This window comes from Schistocerca nitens, chromosome 1 (assembly GCF_023898315.1).
Source record: "Schistocerca nitens isolate TAMUIC-IGC-003100 chromosome 1, iqSchNite1.1, whole genome shotgun sequence".
NCBI lineage: Eukaryota > Metazoa > Arthropoda > Insecta > Orthoptera > Acrididae > Schistocerca > Schistocerca nitens.
This window is the reverse complement of record NC_064614.1, coordinates 467,932,495-467,951,989: the sequence shown is the minus strand read 5'-3', so window position 1 is coordinate 467,951,989 and position 19,495 is coordinate 467,932,495. Positions and strand designations below refer to the sequence as shown.

The window sequence follows — 19,495 nt, the reverse complement described above, 5'->3', positions numbered from 1 at the left end:
AAACATCACGCTTAATCGGCACTTGCTGTCTTTTGATTATACACTCCTGGAAATGGAAAAAAGAACACATTGACACCGGTGGGTCAGACCCACCATACTTGCTCCGGACACTGCGAGAGGGCTGTACAAGCAATGATCACACGCACGGCACAGCGGACACACCAGGAACCGCGGTGTTGGCCGTCGAATGGCGCTAGCTGCGCAGCATTTGTGCACCGCCGCCGTCAGTGTCAGCCAGTTTGCCGTGGCATACGGAGCTCCATCGCAGTCTTTAACACTGGTAGCATGCCGCGACAGCGTGGACGTGAACCGTATGTGCAGTTGACGGACTTTGAGCGAGGGCGTATAGTGGGCATGCGGGAGGCCGGGTGGACGTACCGCCGAATTGCTCAACACGTGGGGCGTGAGGTCTCCACAGTACATCGATGTTGTCGCCAGTGGTCGGCGGAAGGTGCACGTGCCCGTCGACCTGGGACCGGACCGCAGTGACGCACGGATGCACGCCAAGACCGTAGGATCCTACGCAGTGCCGTAGGGGACCGCACCGCCACTTCCCAGCAAATTAGGGACACTGTTGCTCCTGGGGTATCGGCGAGGACCATTCGCAACCGTCTCCATGAAGCTGGGCTACGGTCCCGCACACCGTTAGGCCGTCTTCCGCTCACGCCCCAACATCATGCAGCCCGCCTCCAGTGGTGTCGCGACAGGCGTGAATGGAGGGACGAATGGAGGCGTGTCGTCTTCAGCGATGAGAGTCGCTTCTGCCTTGGTGCCAATGATGGTCGTATGCGTGTTTGGCGCCGTGCAGGTGAGCGCCACAATCAGGACTGCATACGACCGAGGCACACAGGGCCAACACCCGGCATCATGGTGCGGGGAGCGATCTCCTACACTGGCCGTACACCACTGGTGATCGTCGAGGGGACACTGAATAGTGCACGGTACATCCAAACCGTCATCGAACCCATCGTTCTACCATTCCTAGACCGGCAAGGGAACTTGCTGTTCCAACAGGACAATGCACGTCCGCATGTATCCCGTGCCACCCAACGTGCTCTAGAAGGTGTAAGTCAACTACCCTGGCCAGCAAGATCTCCGGATCTGCCCCCCATTGAGCATGTTTGGGACTGGATGAAGCGTCGTCTCACGCGGTCTGCACGTCCAGCACGAACGCTGGTCGAACTGAGGCGCCAGGTGGAAATGGCATGGCAAGCCGTTCCACAGGACTACATCCAGCATCTCTACGATCGTCTCCATGGGAGAATAGCAGCCTGCATTGCTGCGAAAGGTGGATGTACACTGTACTAGTGCGGACATTGTGCATGCTCTGTTGCCTGTGTCTATGTGCCTGTGGTTCTGTCAGTGTGATCATGTGATGTATCTGACCCCAGGAATGTGTCAATAAAGTTTCCCCTTCCTGGGACAATGAATTCACGGTGTTCTTATTTCAATTTCCAGGAGTGTATTTTACACTACTGCTGTCTCGTATTCGCCTGGATAACGATACGGTTTCCGGAACAGGAGATCCCAACACTGTCAGAGTGCCTTTGGACGCGACGGACTGGAGCTCCATAGTCACATATGTAGCCAAATGAAAACTGTACAGATCACCTCCGAGACTCACTATTAGATTCTGGCTGCCTGGTACTCAACTGGACTACTGACTGCTATACCAACTATTAACTACTGAGCTGATAACGACTTGCGAGGGCTTACGGACTTTCTAATACCTTTTTCCGCCATCAAGTTTGCCCGCTGACGCTGTCTCACCTCGTTCTGGCTCTAGTGTACTGCAACTTGATCTGTGGTTGTCTGACTGCATACCACTTACCGTAGTGCACTTGGTGCCCAATGAGCGAACAAGCGCGTACAAAACGCAGAATAGTACTCGTTGAAACAAACTACAACCATAATAGTGACTCTCTGACGCGGATATTGATGGAATCAGTCTTTGGGATTCATTCTAGCTCGACCTACACGACCATAGAACACTGCAACAAATTATCAAACTGTAGATTAGAACATTTACTGTTGAACTAATTTAACTAATTATGTAACTTCACATTAACCAGCAAAAGCGCCCTTTCTTCTATGTTTTTGGCTTTTGCCGAAACACAGTGCGCTTACTGGTATGGTCACCTTTTCCTGCGAAAGCAAAAACAGGTCATGAAAACTATTAGAGTAAAACTAAATAAAGATTTCAGCTTACGTAATCAGCGAACGTGAGATGGACACCTTCGGAAAAAATAGATCCCATGCTATGCAGCCAGTATACTAGCTGCGGTTTCTTCGCGAGCGCCACGTTCAACGCTCATGAAGGAGCTACAGCTAATATTGCACTTTCACTCAACGCAAACTATTATCAGCGTCGTGCGAGAAGGAGCCTGAACTTGCATTCAGGAATTTGGGTTGTTAATCTATCAGACGGACAGAAACGAAGTCGTGCTGAAGATCTGTCACTCTTGATGCGTTCGACGTGAACACAGCTGAAGTAACGTCACAGAAGATACCAGTTCCACTAGTTTTGACAAGTGGACAAGTAGTCCATATTAAAATTGCTATGTACAGGTTACTAAACGTTACAAAAATTATGGCAAAACTGTTTAAATTTACTATCATCAACCGAAAGCACTTGTCCACTACGACTGCTTAAAGAAGAAGAAATCATTATTTAAATATTTTTTTAACGTAACACGTTTTTAAAATAGCTTAAAAAGTATCAAAAAATTTCTCCTAGCCGATACAGATTCCTAACCGCATACGGATGGTCCTGAAAATTTGTGTTTGGGAATTTTATTTATAGGCATGAAAATACTTGTAGAATTTAAAACCAAAAATGAGGGGCGAATGCATGTGCCCAAGGTTTCTGATTCAAATTATACAAATATTTACATACGTATTAAAAATTCACAAGTACAAGTTTTCAGGACTATCTGTTTAGGCTTAAGAATCCGTAGGGGCTAGCAAAAATAATTCTACAGGTTTAAGTCAGATTTTTTAACTATTACATTTAAAAGTTTTTACCCATATTTAAATAATTATTTTCTGCTATGTAGTGAAAATGTTCAATAAACTTCAGACATTTTGATGAGATTATAACAAAGACTTGTAGTACACTACAGGATTATGTTAGTTTGTCCTCACATAAGTCAACCAATACATCGCTACTTCCTACGATTATCCCATGAAAATAGCTTGAAGGCAAAAATGAGAGAGAATGGAGCACACAGGGTGATTTATCAGCAACCGTTCTTACCAAGAAACAGTGAAAGTGGAACAGGAAAAGGGGAAAAAAGCAGTAGTACACAAAGTACCCATTACACACAAGACAAAAAAGCAAGTTAATGCTATATTGTCATCCAGTTTTGAACAATGTGGAAAGCTTAATGTATCTAGCTCATCTGGAAGTTAGTTTAAAATCAATTTCAATATTTGTACGGAACAACCAGACCTAATAAAAACGTGTTAAAAAGTAAATGAAGCAAGGCTAACGAGTTAAAAATTAAATAGACCAAGGTCACACATTTTCGAAGCCAGTACCTTAAGTAATGTTTTGATTTTCGCATAAAGAATAAGTGAATGTTTTAACTATGCGTAATTTCTTCTGTCAGTGACCTGCATTTATCGATCCAGGAAAAAAAAATGTCTGTTTGCCTGTGTGTGCTTGTAGTATATTACTCTTATGGCAACTACGCGAGAAATGCAATAGAGGCACCAGACCTTCCCCATAGTCTTCATCGAATATCAGTTCTCTAATGGTCACGTGAAAACAACGTCTCCTTTCTTCCAAACGTAACCTATTAGGAAATGATGTGTTATTGAGTGGAACTGGAATCTTTTATATCTCGCAGATTCACATTTTAATTCATAATTAATAAAGTTCAGTTAATTATACATTAATCATAATTTCCAAATTAACAGACCAGCGCACGTCATCTGAAATATATACGTCGTAGAAAGGGTTCTGTGTGCACTTTACATTTCGTTAGCTTCACGTTGTAAGGAGCTGCTATGCTGTGCACAAAAAATGTGGACAGAGCGTTCAAACGCTTTCGACACGACCAGCTGAATGTAGAGATTGCATGTCGTGAATTCTCATTCGTAAATGCGTTATCCAGTCATATGAGGACACAATGAACATTAACATTTCTTCTACAGCTACCTTCACTTTTACGAGTCAGTTTGAGTGAGATTTCGTGGTTTAGTTATACACTTCGTAAATATTGACTGATGTACACGGATTCATCAACAGAAACAAAGTAAAGGTCTATATTTTCCAAACTACTGTCTGTACAGATATGAATGATGCATGAATAGAACCTTAAACTCGTCAAGATTGGATTTTGCACACTACAAATATTCTACGAGTGTCCCTCAGGTCACACATCACACGTCCAAGAAGTAGTTAAGATCCTACCATAATTTATGTAGCTAGATCCGGTCAACGATCAACGTAGCAGCTTTGATGCGTCCTGTGGGCTATTCCAGTGTTACTGGCGGTGGGGCTACGTCAGCGCGCTCGTGAATATATCCCCAAAGGAAAAAGTCACAAGGCACTATGTAAGGCGACATGGGGCCAAGGTCACAGCGCCACAACGTGTTCACCACTACTCCCAATCCAGTGATGCGAAGTTCGTCGTTTAGTTAGCGACCGATGTCGATGATCCAGTGAGGGGTGCCTCGTCTTGTTGGAAGATGAAATTCTCGGAATCGCTAGTCAGTTGTGCAACAGCAACTGCAACTGCAACATCTCGAGGTAAGAAGTACCCATCACAGTCTTTACAGAAGAAAAACGGCTCATACAACTTCATCTATGACATTGCACAGAAAACAGTAGCATTAGGATAATCTCGGTCACGCGTAACACTTCCATTAGGATTTTCAGTGTCCCATACTCTCAAACTCTAGCGATTAGCTTTTCAAGATAAGTGGAAGATTGCTTCGTTGCTGAATATCAGATTGGAGGTCAAATGTTTATTCTCAAGTGCTTTTTGATTTGTGATGGAACGTTGAAGGTCATTACCTTTTTGTTCTAACTGTTGCTGGAGAGGCAGATGGCACGGTCTGCAATATAACTTCCATCGCAAAATTTTTGACACAGTTTGCTGCGGTATGATTTATTTTATTTTATTTTATTTTATTTTTTTTTTTTTGGCAGCATACTTAACTTCGATTCACTCTCTCCACGGTTGCATCTGCCACACTTGTTCAACCGGTACTTTTCTGTTTACAAAGACGACCAGAATCTCTAATTTGCCAGTAGCAACGCACAATGCTCTGTTTCCATAACTTCTTGTGAATGTACGTTGCAGTATCGTGATAGATAAATATCTCGCATATTACAACACGCAAAAACTCTTTTCTTTCTTTGTCGCCGTTTCATCACAATGCCAGCTAGTGGGCACATTGCGAACTTTGTGTGTTAACGGATACATTCATGCATAAATCATATTTGTACAAGCTATGCTTTGGGAAGTATAGAACTATGAAAACGAATGAATCATTTATAGTAGCGTTGTACCAGAAAACAATGCCCGATAATTTTTGTATTCAAAAATGTGGCAGCTGCAGTTTTTCCCTAAAGATACAACTTAATAACTTGCCTGGTGTGTATATTTCTAAGGTGAAGACCAGCCGCCCCACGAGCGCCAGGGAACTGAGTCGGCAGGCGGGAGCTCCGCGTGGCTGAAGCACTACATGCGCGGCGCCCACAACTTGAGGCGCCGCGACACCAGCGACGACGACACGTCCGGTTCGAAGGTGAGTGAGCCTAGGGCGCTCCTCGCCTCACCTACTACGGTGACTTGCAACCATGTTAGTTCGGTCTAAGCACGAGTATGCATTGATATGTCTGCTAAATGGTCTGCCCCCTTACCTGAGTGGTCAATGCCATGTTTGATTCCTGATCCAGGTCGGAGATTTTCTCCGCTCTGCGACTGGGTGTTGTGTTGTCTTCATCATAATTTCAGCATCACGTCAGCCGCCCAGTGTTGCGTCAGGGCAGCACGTCAGTGGTCGAACTCACCCCACGTGTTGACTGCCAGCCGTCAATACCATGCGATCATTTAATTTCAGCCTATTAAACTTCTGCTAAACAGAGGGAAATGACTCTTGTTAACAACGATTCTTGCAAAGATATTGTCCAGACTTTCAGACTGATGCAAAGAGAAGCTCTTTTTGGTAGGTTCCATAAATGATCGCAGTTGCACATTCCACAGTTTCGAGGAGATACGATTAGCGTAGAATGGCAAATCATGTCTACTTAGAAATCATACTTCCATTGTATTGCTAAGCCACAGAGCAGAAAAGGGGAAGAAATTAAAATTTTTCTTAAGCACAGACATAGGCGACACTAGGCAGCAGAAAGAAACAACATTGTAAGTCAGTCGTGGACGTGACCACACGTTGCTACATCGGTACCAGTCGCCAAGCTGCAGTTACACGTTCAGATGAACGTCAACTAAGAAAGACAGAGAGAGAGAGAGAGAGAGAGAGAGAGAGAGAGAGAGAGAGAGAGAGAGACAGAGAGACAGAGATATGTTCGTTAGCTCTTATTACGTGGAGCAGCATGCTATATTTTGGACCCAATAACATCCTTCAGAGGCTTAACAGAGCAGCCTGTAACGAATAAGCAAACACAGTGGAATGTGAATCACTGAGCACTGGTAAAGAAGTGGGACACATTTGTTCGTTAGGAATAGACCATCACATCATTGTCTCCCTCCCATCTCCATCAGTACCCTCGTTCTCCAGCTCTGAATTCAACTGGTCCTTAGGATTGACGTTTGTGCCTAAGCAATGTCTTCAGTTATTATTATTATTATGGTGTAGTGACAACCACGTATTTGATGTTCAAGCACTTCCCGTGAACATGCTGTTTTCTGTTCCTCAAATCCCAAGTAACAAGCACCTGCTGCATGGGGGACTTCACAATTACCACCTACCACATCGCTGATGTGGAGACTTACGACCTTCTAACACCAGTACAACTTGCAGTGCTTATTGTACTAACATCATCGGATGCCTCTGGTCTTGATAATGGCTGTAGGCACTTCCAGGTGCCAGGGTCTTCCTGTCTGGTGGGATGAGGCGATTACACAACTTCCGACAGAACAGTACATCCTGATGGGTCACTGTGGGTCATCGTAATCTTGGAGTGAGACTAAGGATGCTATGCCACTCTGCGGTGGCACAATCTCTGTGGAATTTCAGCAAGCCACTTGCATGCGTCGTCAGCCATGGCTGATCGGAGGAAACAGAAGTGCAAATCTGAATGAAAAATATTAACTTACTAAGCAAGTTTTATTGGCACCAAAGACGACAGACGACCAGCAGATTCCACAACATCGTAATGACAATGTAGAGGTTGATACAACTAGGGTTCGGATAGCTCTAAGGGAAGCTCATAGAAGGTGAACGCACATACTTCATTTGTTGTTCCATGGAATACAATTTGGTGCTTAACAACAGTACTGTCATTAACAAAACCTTGTTAAAGGAGTCATAACGCACGCAATCTTAAAAAAATAACTTGAACAGGTTCAATTCATAAGAACGAATTTTAAAAATTTATACCATTAAAAACAGGGCATGAAACAGGAAATATACAGTTCCCGAACACAAGAAAAAAAGTCGCACAAACTAGGCGTGTCTGAAAGCAGGTTCCACAAACAATTTTATCATCAAATGAATTACAATGAGAGTCACTAAATGTACTAACAATTTCCAAGCTTTGGTAACCATTACACAAATGGGTAACACACATCCACAATACAGAAAGGATAACAAGTCACACCACCGATTGTGGCTGTCAGAGAGCACTTAACGACGTACAAGCCTTAATAAAATCATGTAATAATTAAATACGCAGTCACCAGAAATACAGAGACATCTGGGGTGGCGTACAATTTAAATGTAGCTCCCAACTGGTACACACCAGCAGAAACGTTGATGGTGACACTTAATTAAAATATAATTGTTCAAATACAGGATAAGGTGGAAGGACATGTAGTTTTAAATGTGACTCTCAAATGGTATACAACCGCAGAAACGTTTACAACGATCTTCAATGGATATACAATTGCCCAAAATTCAAGGTAGGTTGAGAAGTACAGCAGACGGGTATGACAGCTAATAAGGAACCAGCAGAAAAGGTTCACGATAAGTGGAGGTAGGTACTGTGATTCAAAGGAAAGGTGCAATAGTTTGTATTGATAAGTACAGGGGCTTAAATGTAACACGCTCAGAGGTAGAAATAAGGGTGCAAGGTTTAAACGAGTAGTTAAAGAGAATGAAGGAGCAACTTTGGGATTGCCAAATACGGTTGAAACCTAATGAGCTTACTAAATACACCAAATATGGCAGACTACTGGTTCCCACCATGGCACGCATCAAACGATCAACTTTACTCAACTTGAACCACCACGATGCGGCTGCTAGAGGTACCAGATTGCGTGCCAACCCAGACGCCGTGCGAAAAGGGAAGTGCCGCCACGACACAAGGCAAACATGTCTCTTCTCTGGGCTCACGGAACAGCAATGTGGCGTCCGCTGCCAAAGCTACCCTGCCAACACACATCACAAGGGACAGTAATCTGTACAAATAATGCTACACACGAGAATGCCTAACGTGTAGGAAATCTCAACTAATCGCACACGCTACTACATGTACAAGTTACAAGCTTAACACTCCTTGAAATTACTTTTTATTTAGAAGGTGAAATGTCAGTCCCTTCTGATGCAATGATTCAGGCATACTTTTCTACAAAGGATGCTTTGCCTCTACATAGCTAATGTTAGAAATTTACTTCTGTCCATTGAATTTCTGATAGAGAATACTCGTACACTTGCACTGAATATGACCAGGAAAACATATTGCGACCCGTTACACTGCCAAATGACCATACACACAATCACTCTTAGGCTCTAACAGGTCCAAATCCACATAACACAGACAGGGCCTTACAATCTCATGAACACAACAGTAAGAAAACAACACTTTAGTACTCTCAGGTGCAAAGGAGCCGTGGCTTTCAGGATTCCAGCCCTGGTTTATTGCCTCCAGGCTGTACAGGCTGTCTTCGAGGTGCCTTAAAATTCAAGCAAGCAGAGTAGGCCGGGAACTTGACGACTAGGTTGCACGCGACGACCTCTACTCTCCCCGCGATTCGGTACTACCAATCCTTAAGGGAGCGAGCAAGGCTTGCCCCCGACAGATCTGAACATTCGCGGCTTTCCGAGGTCCTTACTGGCAGCTGCAGTCCCCCAAAACAACATCTTGCCAACCAAGTGTCCTCCAGCCAAATGACTCCCCAGGCCCTGGCAAACTAATCACACACACCTCGACCAAAATATCCTGGCTCGCGACATACGATCAGATCGATAACGGCAACACTAATAGGTGGCGGTGCCAGCAGAGTGTCAGACTTCAAAGATAAATCTGCCACGGCTGTACGTCCATCCTTAAACCAACTACGCCGTGCGGCATTAGCCGAGCGGTCTGAGGCGCTGCAGTCATGGACTGTGCGGCTGGTTCCGGCGGAGGTTCGAGTCCTCCGTCGGGCATGGGTGGGTGTGTTTGTCCTTAGAATAATTTAGGTTAAGTAGTGTGTAAGCTTAGGGACTGATGACCTTATCAGTTAAGTCCCATAAGATTTCACACACATTTGAACATTTTTGAATTTTGAAACCAACTATTCCCTCCCCCCAACCTAAACTCAGAAAAGTAGGGAGGTCAACTAAGCGTTTTAACTTGATTAAGGTAGACTCGGGGGCTCTTGCTGAATCATTGAACAGCAAATTAACTTGCCCCAGAAACTTAACAATGGGGCAAGGGCCGACAAAGTGAGGAATGAACTTGCCAAGTCCAATGCCACCATAGGCTCGTCTGGCGTGGTTTCCAACAAATATCGTAGCTCGTACCTTGCCCTGAAGAGGACGTCTTCCCTGGGTATAGCGCTTTGTCTTCCGACGATGAGTTTATTCCATATTGTTCCTGGCTCAGTGCGAATTTTCCTTAAGGATACCAGGATAGATAGATACAGGCAGAAGACCATTAATTTTCCACAAGTTGGACAGTGGAGAATTGAGAGTATATCAGGGCACCAGGAGCGGCTTTCAATGTTTCGTGTTGAGGGGAATTAAATACAAAGTTGAGCCAGGACTGGGAAAGAGGTTCCTGGGTTCCTATACAGAGCAACGCCTCCAACACAGAGATTGCTGCAGTTGTCCTCAAGGAGGATCAGGGTCAAAGACGCCGAGGCCCTTCAGATTTTTTGACGAGAAGGTTGTCCGGGACTGAGTTGAATTATCCGTTGTATGAATGTGAGGCACTGACTGTCCTGTTCGCCCTAAAATATTCCAATTCTGTCTGGAACATAGGGAGCCAATGCGCTCAGCTGCATGTTAGAGCAGAAAGATACCAGTGAGGGAGCTCGAGCCCATCATCTTGCTTGCACTGTTCTAAAAGAAGAGCAATCACGAAGCGCCGAAGTGTTGGTTGTGGCAACGATTATTTGCTGATATTAAAATTATGCAGGACCAGGACCCGTTATGGGGCTGCTTAGTAGGCAATTGTTATCTGGAAAGGACGTGCTGAGGTATTCTTTGAAGATGGATAAATTGTGTGAGTCCGCAGCTCGTGGTCGTGCGGTAGCGTTCTCGTTTCCCACGCCCGGGTTCCCGGGATCGATTCCCGGCGGGGTCAGGGATTTTCTCTGTCTCGTGATGACTGGGTGTTGTGTGCTGTCCTTAGGTTAGTTAGGTTTAAGTAGTTCTAAGTTCTAGGGGACATATGACCATAGCTGTTGAGTCCCATAGTGCTCAGAGCCATTTTTGATAAATTGTGTAAACAAATGGGCAAACCCCGAGTAATTCAGGATTTTCTTGCCTGTTAAGATAGTCTCCCCCTCCTTCTTTCATTACTTCCACAGTTAGTTGGTGGGTGAGTATCTAGGCCTGTATTAGACCTTGGCAAAGAAGCGAGCTGATCTCACCTGGCCGTCATTGTACAGGGTATCCAGCGTTTGGTTGGTGTGTTACTCTTGTAGAAGGGGAACCGCAAACACAACCGCTGAGGGGCTTATTACAATCTGAGCGTGAACAGTACCCCATGGTTAAAATCTTTATTGATTTTGTTGTTCCCCTTCCCTTTACTAAGAAAGGAAACCGTTATATCCTTGTGGTCATTGTCGCGTTACCGCGATTTGTTTCGCTCGTTCCTAGCCGAGGGGTTACTGGTGCTATTAGTTCCGGACAGCTGACCCACATCTTCTCCTGGTCTGGCGCTCCTAAGGCTCCGATGAGCGTTAACACTCCGGAGTTTGTTTCTAAGCAATTTAAACAGTTTTTGTTCTTGCAATGCCATTAAGCAGTTTCAGGGTTGCTTTGCTGGAAGAGTGAACCGTAATCTGTAGTCAACGTTGATTATATATCAAATAACTCCCCGAGTAAATAGGATATTACCCTCCCCTGGCTCAACTTTGTATTTAATTCCCCTCAACACGAAACATCGAAAGCCGCTCCTGGTGCCCTGATATACTCTCAATTCTCCACTGTCCAACTTGTGGAAAATTAATGGTCTTCTGCCTGTATCTATCTATCCTGGTATCCTTAAGGAAAATTCGCACTGAGCCAGGAACAATATGGAATAAACTCATCGTCGGAAGACAAAGCGCTATACCCAGGGAAGACGTCCTCTTCAGGGCAAGGTACGAGCTACGATATTTGTTGGAAACCACGCCAGACGAGCCTATGGTGGCATTGGACTTGGCAAGTTCATTCCTCACTTTGTCGGCCCTTGCCCCATTGTTAAGTTTCTGGGGCAAGTTAATTTGCTGTTCAATGATTCAGCAAGAGCCCCCGAGTCTACCTTAATCAAGTTAAAACGCTTAGTTGACCTCCCTACTTTTCTGAGTTTAGGTTGGGGGGAGGGAATAGTTGGTTTCAAAATTCAAAAATGTTCAAATGTGTGTGAAATCTTATGGGACTTAACTGATAAGGTCATCAGTCCCTAAGCTTACACACTACTTAACCTAAATTATTCTAAGGACAAACACACACACCCATGCCCGACGGAGGACTCGAACCTCCGCCGGGACCAGCCGCACAGTCCATGACTGCAGCGCCTCAGACCGCTCGGCTAATGCCGCACGGCGTAGTTGGTTTAAGGATGGACGTACAGCCGTGGCAGATTTATCTTTGAAGTCTGACACTCTGCTGGCACCGCCACCAATTAGTGTTGCCGTTATCGATCTGATCGTATGTCGCGAGCCAGGTTTGGGCAAGATCTTCAAGTCCTTTGTTCACTTTTGGTCGATACTAATGCCATACCTGGTAACCAGATGACCCAAAAATGAATGTTGACGCCTGGTAAGAGAAATCTTAGAGAGCTTGATTGTTAATCAAGCGTCGCGAAGTTTCGACGACACCTGTCTCCCCAAATGATCCACTACAAACGACCATGTCATCCAGACAGTTAAATACACAGACGAACTTCAAATCCCCCGAGATAAGATCCAATAAAAGAAAGGTTCAGGAGTGGAATTAAAATTCAAGGTGAAAGAATATCAGTGATACGATTCGCTGATGACATTGCTATCCTGAGTGAAAATGAAGAAGAATTACATGATATGCTGAACGGAATGAACAGTCTAATGAGTACAGAGTATGGATTGAGAGTAATTCGAAGGAAGACGAAGGTAATGAGAAGTAGTAGAAATGAGAACAGCGAGAAATTAACATCAGGGATGAAAGTCACGAAATAGATGAATTTAAGGAATCCTGCTACCTAGGCAGTAAAATAACCAATGGCTGACTGAGCAAAGAGGACATCAAAAGCAGACTTGTAAAGGCAAAAAGGGCATTCCTGGCCAAGAGAAGTCTAGTAATATCAAATATAGGCCTTCTGAGAATGTACGTATGGTAGTGAAATATGGACTGTGGCAAAGCCGGAACAGAAGCATTGGAGATGTGGTACTGCAGACGAATGTTGAAAATTAGGCGGACTGATAAGGTAAGGAATGAGGAGGTTCTATGCAGAATCGGAGAGGAAAGGAATATGTGGAAAACACTGATAAGAAGAAAGGACAGGATGACAGGACATGTATTAAAACATGAGGGAATGACTTCCATGGTACTAGAGGGAGCTGTAGGAGGCAAAAACTCTAGAGAAAGAGATTGGAAAACATCCAGCAAATAATTGAGGAGATAGGTTGCAAGTGCTAGTCCGAGATGAAGAGGTTAGCAGAGGAGAGGAATTCGTGGCTGGCCTCACCAAATCAGTCGGAAACCTGATGACAAAAAAATGTCAAGTTTTGGAATTTTGTGGTAAGGTAGTATGGGACCTAACTGCTGAGGTCATTGGTCCCTAGGCTTTCTCACAACTTAATCTAACTTAAACTAACTTACACTGAGGTCAACACACACGTGCAAGCCCGAGAGAAGACTCAAACCTCCTATGGGAGGAGTCGTGCGAACCGCGGCAAGGCGCCAGAGACCGCACGGTTACCCCGCGCGGCACTATAGTCAAATAACGAGACAGAACTACAAGAATCCAATAATTGGCACAACGGTTCCTGTCTGACTCAGGCGCAAACAGAAGGGAAGAACGAGCTTGTCACAGCATGAATAAGTGCACACCAGTGGTTGACTTTCTCCAACATGTACAAACCCCCGACACTGTCAGCTGTAACGTTTCAGGACGCGCGCAACAAGACACTAAGGTACAAGATGGTCGTGCGTGCCTCAACGAAAGCAATTTCTATAATCGAGTGAATAAAATCTGAGTGAGAGTTTGTCACCCCTGTAAAATGAAGACACCGGTGCCGAAACCGAAACTACGCTACGTTGCTCATCAGTGAAATTGAGGTCCTTAATAGAGTCCACTAGTTCTTGCAATTCATCAAAGTTGGTGGGATCACGAGCAAAGACCAAACGTGATGAATTCTCGGACGGCATGGCATCTAAGATGTTAGAGACACTATCAGACTCGGTAATGGACATATTGAGGGCTAGCATGGCCATGTGTTTTCGCTTCACGTATCGTCTCAATGTCTCTGACGATGTTTGAACCTGCCAATAATACTTCCACTCGTGCTCATTGGGCATACATGCTGACCACTTCCTGGCTATAATAAGAACCCTGAGTTGCGCTATAAAGTCCTCACGTCTCAAGGTTTTCAACACCAAAGTGCCCAATGTCCCTTTTTTTGTTTAAGGGTAAAGCAAGGACAGGATCACATGATGTGGTATGAGTAAGATATCTACATGAGACTCAAATCGCACAAGTAGTTACAAGATTTTCTGCACCTGGTTTAACTATCAAGAGACTAAAATACCGGTGAGGATACACGTGATTGGGTAACTTAGCAGAGTAATCTGAGGGCAAACTACCTAGACTTCAGATCTCGGAGCACTTACTATCACAGAGTTGATTACGTCTTGAAATTTCCTGCTCCGAGCCCACATCTTCGATTTCTAAAGCCAGGAATGTTGACCTAACCTGCAAGTTCCTTGCCCCATCACTCAGCTGCCTAACCTTCAGTCTCTAGTGGTCGTCTGAAGTCCAGATTCCCTAAATGTGCCAGATGCTCTTGAAACCTTCCGACCTGCCTACCTATGGATTGGCCATCCTCCAGAAAGGAAAGATTTCGTTGGACATCATCCATCGCAGCTGAAATGATATGGAGAGAGGTACCTGATTCCCTGATGACGTCCGCCGAAACACTCAGAGCCCTGTCCAACGACGCAAGCAACCTAGTCCCCAATTCCGTGACACTACCTTCGATTGGACGTTAATGAGTTTTCAACTCGTATTGTAGGAATTCCTTTTCTAGATGTGAGGTTCCTGGACACCCCTTGGAATCCATGATAAGTAACGGTCCCGTAAAAACGGTACCAATCTGTGAGTACAATATCTTTAAAAGGACAAATATATCTACAACAATCACAACAAACAAAAAATGACGTCAAAGGGTACACGACTCTAACCCTCCCTGCGAAACAGAACGTAACCACGCTCTGCACATGCTAACAATTACGATTAGGGTAGCTTTAATGAAAGCACATGGAAGGTGTACCCACATACTTCGTCATTTGATGCTTCATGCAACAATAAAATACACAATCCCCCAAAAGAAAGATAAAGATAGGAACGGATAAAATTTAAATGTGACCCCAACTGGTACACACGTTGACAATGACCTTCAATGAATATACAATTGCCCAAAATTCAAGGTAAGGTGAGAAGTACTGCAGACCGCTATCGCAGCCAACAAGGAACAAGCAGGTAAGTTTCGCAACCTAGATGCTGTGAGAAGACGAAAGTGCCACCACGGCAGAAGGCAAACACATGTCTATTCCAGGCCGATATGTTGCACCATTTCCAAGTTAATTAGCATTGAAGTTAACCAATTACACCACTGTGCATGAAAATTCAAACTGTACTTTAGAGACGTTTCTTCATTTGGTTTCCTAAAACCGGACAAGAGAAAGATTCCAAAACCAGCCACTGGACGGTAGTAAGGATCGAACCCGAGCCTATGGCTAAGCGATCTCGTGTGTTATCATCTACACTATGAGAACAACTGACGATAACTGTATCTGTGAGACCACTTGGATTTGCACGTGAAATGGCCTGATTGCGTAATGACCACTGACACAACCAAAGCTCCATTGCCTTAACTTGCAAATTGTGGAAGTCATGTGTATTTGAGTTGGGTAATGGTCAAGCATTCCACAGACAGATAAAAAGTTCACATCTGTTTCCTGCATATAACACTCTTAAAATGCAGCCGACCGGCTATGCAGCTGAACTTGGCTGTGAGTTGTGGGATTTATCCCTACAGTATTTGGTGTGTCGACACCTTGCACCTATTCAGCCGGCAACCAGCAACGCACACGATTTATGCTGGTACAGAAACTTGCAGGGAACAGCTCTGCAGATGACATATAAGTGATACTGCACTACCCTTCATCCCCCCCCCCTCCACCCCCCACCACCCGATCGCAAGACCAGCACTTGGACTTTTTAACAATTGTCTCTTTTACATAGCCAATGCGCTGGGCTTAAACTTCGTAGCCTCACTTTGGAAATTTAGATATTGCTTGTCCTCTCGATACTTTAATTTTTGCACATCTCTTACGCACTTTGTAGCACATGTAGTGAATGCACATTGGATTTTGGAGCTTTCAAGTTACTGTGACATTTTCAGGCCTTCAGCTCTGTGGTATTATTATTGTACTGTTAATATTCAAGAAGGACCTGTTTTCAGTTGTTATGTTCCAAGGTAACACTCATCGGAGAAGACTGTTTACGTGTCTTACAATATATATGTATCGCGCAGAAAAATGATCAGACATAGAACGATAGTCTCTAATCCAGGTAGACAATGTTTTGGCATGTGGTCTTCCACTTCCAAGTACACTTACTGACACATTGCTTCCAGCACGACGGTGCCGATGAATATGAACTGTGCCCCCACCATTCCATCGGTTTGAGAAGAAGGTCACTTTCTTACCACGCGATTGCGGTTTCCAGTGTAGCAGTCCTAAGTGTAAGCAGTCATATACAGCTTTCTTTATTCGCGACATGATTCTTGTGGACATCCCCGGTACAAGACTAAGAACGGATCTCCTTAGAAACTTGTCTTCCAATTGTCAGAGCCTTTGTAGAGTCTGTCAGACCATCAGTCACCCTGCAGGACACATCGCAGGTATCCGCCAGATGACCAATGCACCGTCCTCAGAACCAGTCTCACCCCCTCCGTCCCTAAACCAGGTCGAATTCGCACAAAGCAGACAAAGACTCAGAGACTTTATTTGTTTATTTTATTTAATGTCCAGTTAAGTAGGACCAAACTGAGGAGCCAGTCTCCAAGATCATGCAACGTGTCAGTACATGAAATTGCAACATAAAAGTAATAAGAGATAAAAATAAAATGTTTATGAACCCGAATAAAGTCAGTCCATAAGTTTAAGTAAACGCAATCAACAATACAATATGAATCAGCTTAATTTTTCAATTTTTCAAGGAACTCCTGGACAGAATAGAATGCGTGACCCATGAGGAAACTCTTCAGTTTCGATTTGAAAGCGCGCGGATTACTGCTAAGATTTTTGAATTCGAGTGATAGTATATTTAAAATGGACGCAGCTGTCTGCTGCACACCTTTCTGCAAAAAAGTTAAGGAGTCCGATACAAATGCAGGTTTGATTTCTGCTGAGTATTAACTGAGTGACAGTTGCTTATTCTTGGGAATAAGCTAATACTGTTAAGAAGAAACGACAGTAGGGAATATATCTATTGAGAGGCCAATGTCAAAACACCCAGACTCGTGAACAGGTGTGGACAAGAGGTTCGGGAACTTACACCACTTACTGCCAGAACCGTCCGTTTCTGAGCAAAAAATATCCTTTTGAGTGGGAAGAGTTACCCCAAAATATAATACCATAGACATAAGCTGATGAAAATAAGCATAGTAGACTGATTTTCTTGTCGAACGATCACTCAATTCAGGTACATTTCGAATAGTAAAAATGGCAGCATTAGGTCTTTGAACAAGATGCTGAACATGGGCTTTCCACGACAGTTTACTATATATTTGAATACCTAGAAATTTGAATTTTTCAGTTTCACTAATCATATGTCCATACTGTGAAATTAAAACGCTAGGTTTTGTTGAATTACGTGTTAGAAACCGTAGAAACTGAGTCTTACTGTGATTTAGCTTTAGTTTATTTTCTACAAGCCATGAACTTAGATCATGAACAGCACTGTTTGAAACCGAGCCAATGTTACACACACCATCCTTTACTACCAAATTAGTGTCATCAGCAAACAGAAATATTTTTTCGATTTACCCGTAATACAAGAGGGCGTTTGACTTATATAAATAAGGGACGCGAGAGGCCACAACACAGATCCTTGTGACTGTACCACACCCAGACCCCACATCACAGCCATTCGCAACATTGTGAATAATGACCTTTTGCTGTTTGTTGCTAAAGTAAGAGGCGAACCAATTGTGAGCTACTCCCCGTATTCCGTAATGGTCCAACTTCTGGGGCAATATTTCATGATCAACACAATCAAACGCCTTAGTTAAATCCAAAAAATATGCCTAGCGTCCGAAACCTTTTGTTTAACCCATACAGTACCTCACAGAGAAAAGAGAATATAGAATTTTCAGTTGTTAAACGACTTGTAAAGCCAACTGTACATTCGACAGCAAATCGTGTGATATAAAATGATCAATCATCCTTACATTTGCAGCCTTTTCAATAACTTTAGCAAACACTGATGACATAGAAATAGGTCTAAAATTGTCTGCGTTATCCTATTCTCCATTTTTATAAATAGGCTTCACTCTTGAGTACTTTAATCGCTCAGGGAACTGACTATTCCTAAAGGAAAAATTGCAAATGTGGCTAAATACAGGACTAAAATGTGCAGTACAATACTTAAATATTCTGCTACGCACTCCATCATATCCATGAGGGTCCTTTGTCTTCAGCGGTTTAATTATTGACTAAATCTAACTCTTGTCTGTATCACAGAGGAGTGTTTCAGACATCAATCTCGGAAAGCCTGAAGAAATTAAATTTTTATTTAGTTCACCATCAATGCTCAGAAAATGATTGTTAAATACTGTACATATATCTGATTAATCAGTAACAGAAATATTTTTACTACGAACTGACTTTATATCGTCGACCTTGTGCTGTTGACCACACACTTCCTTCACAACTGTCCATATGGTTTTCGTTTTATCCTGTGAATTAGCTATTCTATTGGCATACCACTTACTCTTTGCCTACCTAATAACATTCTTAAGCACCTTACAATACTGTTTTTAATGGGATACTGTAGCTTGATTGTGACTACTTCTAACATTTTGATATAATTCCCACTTCGTTCTACATGATATCCTTATCCCACCAGCCAGCCACCAGGGCTGCCTATTACAGCTAGTACCCTGTTTAGAACGTTCTAATGGGAAGCAATTCTCAAAGAGCATGAGAAATGTGTTAAGGAAAGCATTATATTTACAGGGTGTTTCAAAAATGACCGGTATATTTGAAACGGCAATAAAAACTAAACGAGCAGCGATAGAAATACACCGTTTGTTGCAATATGCTTGGGACAACAGTACATTTTCAGGCAGACAAACTTTCGAAATTACAGTAGTTACAATTTTCAACAACAGATGGCGCTGCGGTCTGGGAAACTCTATAGTACGATATTTTCCACATATCCACCATGCGTAGCAATAATATGGCGTAGTCTCTGAATGAAATTACCCGAAACCATTGACAACGTGTCTGGCGGAATGGCTTCACATGCAGATGAGATGTACTGCTTCAGCTGTTCAATTGTTTCTGGATTCTGGCGGTACACCTGGTCTTTCAAGTGTCCCCACAGAAAGAAGTCACAGGGGTTCATGTCTGGCGAATAGGGAGGCCAATCCACGCCGCCTCCTGTATGTTTCGGATAGCC

The 19,495-nt window shown here is 43.7% G+C and overlaps 1 protein-coding gene across 1 annotated transcript in view; it reads left to right on the top strand.

The window, feature by feature from the left end:
* The window catches only part of LOC126236006 (fibrillin-1-like), a 118,783-nt gene that overhangs the window by 63,921 nt on the left and 35,367 nt on the right, over positions 1-19,495 (top strand). The window contains exon 4 of the mRNA XM_049945017.1: positions 5,624-5,760. Coding sequence (XP_049800974.1) covers positions 5,624-5,760 — 137 coding nt within the window. The remainder of the gene's footprint in view (positions 1-5,623; positions 5,761-19,495) is intronic.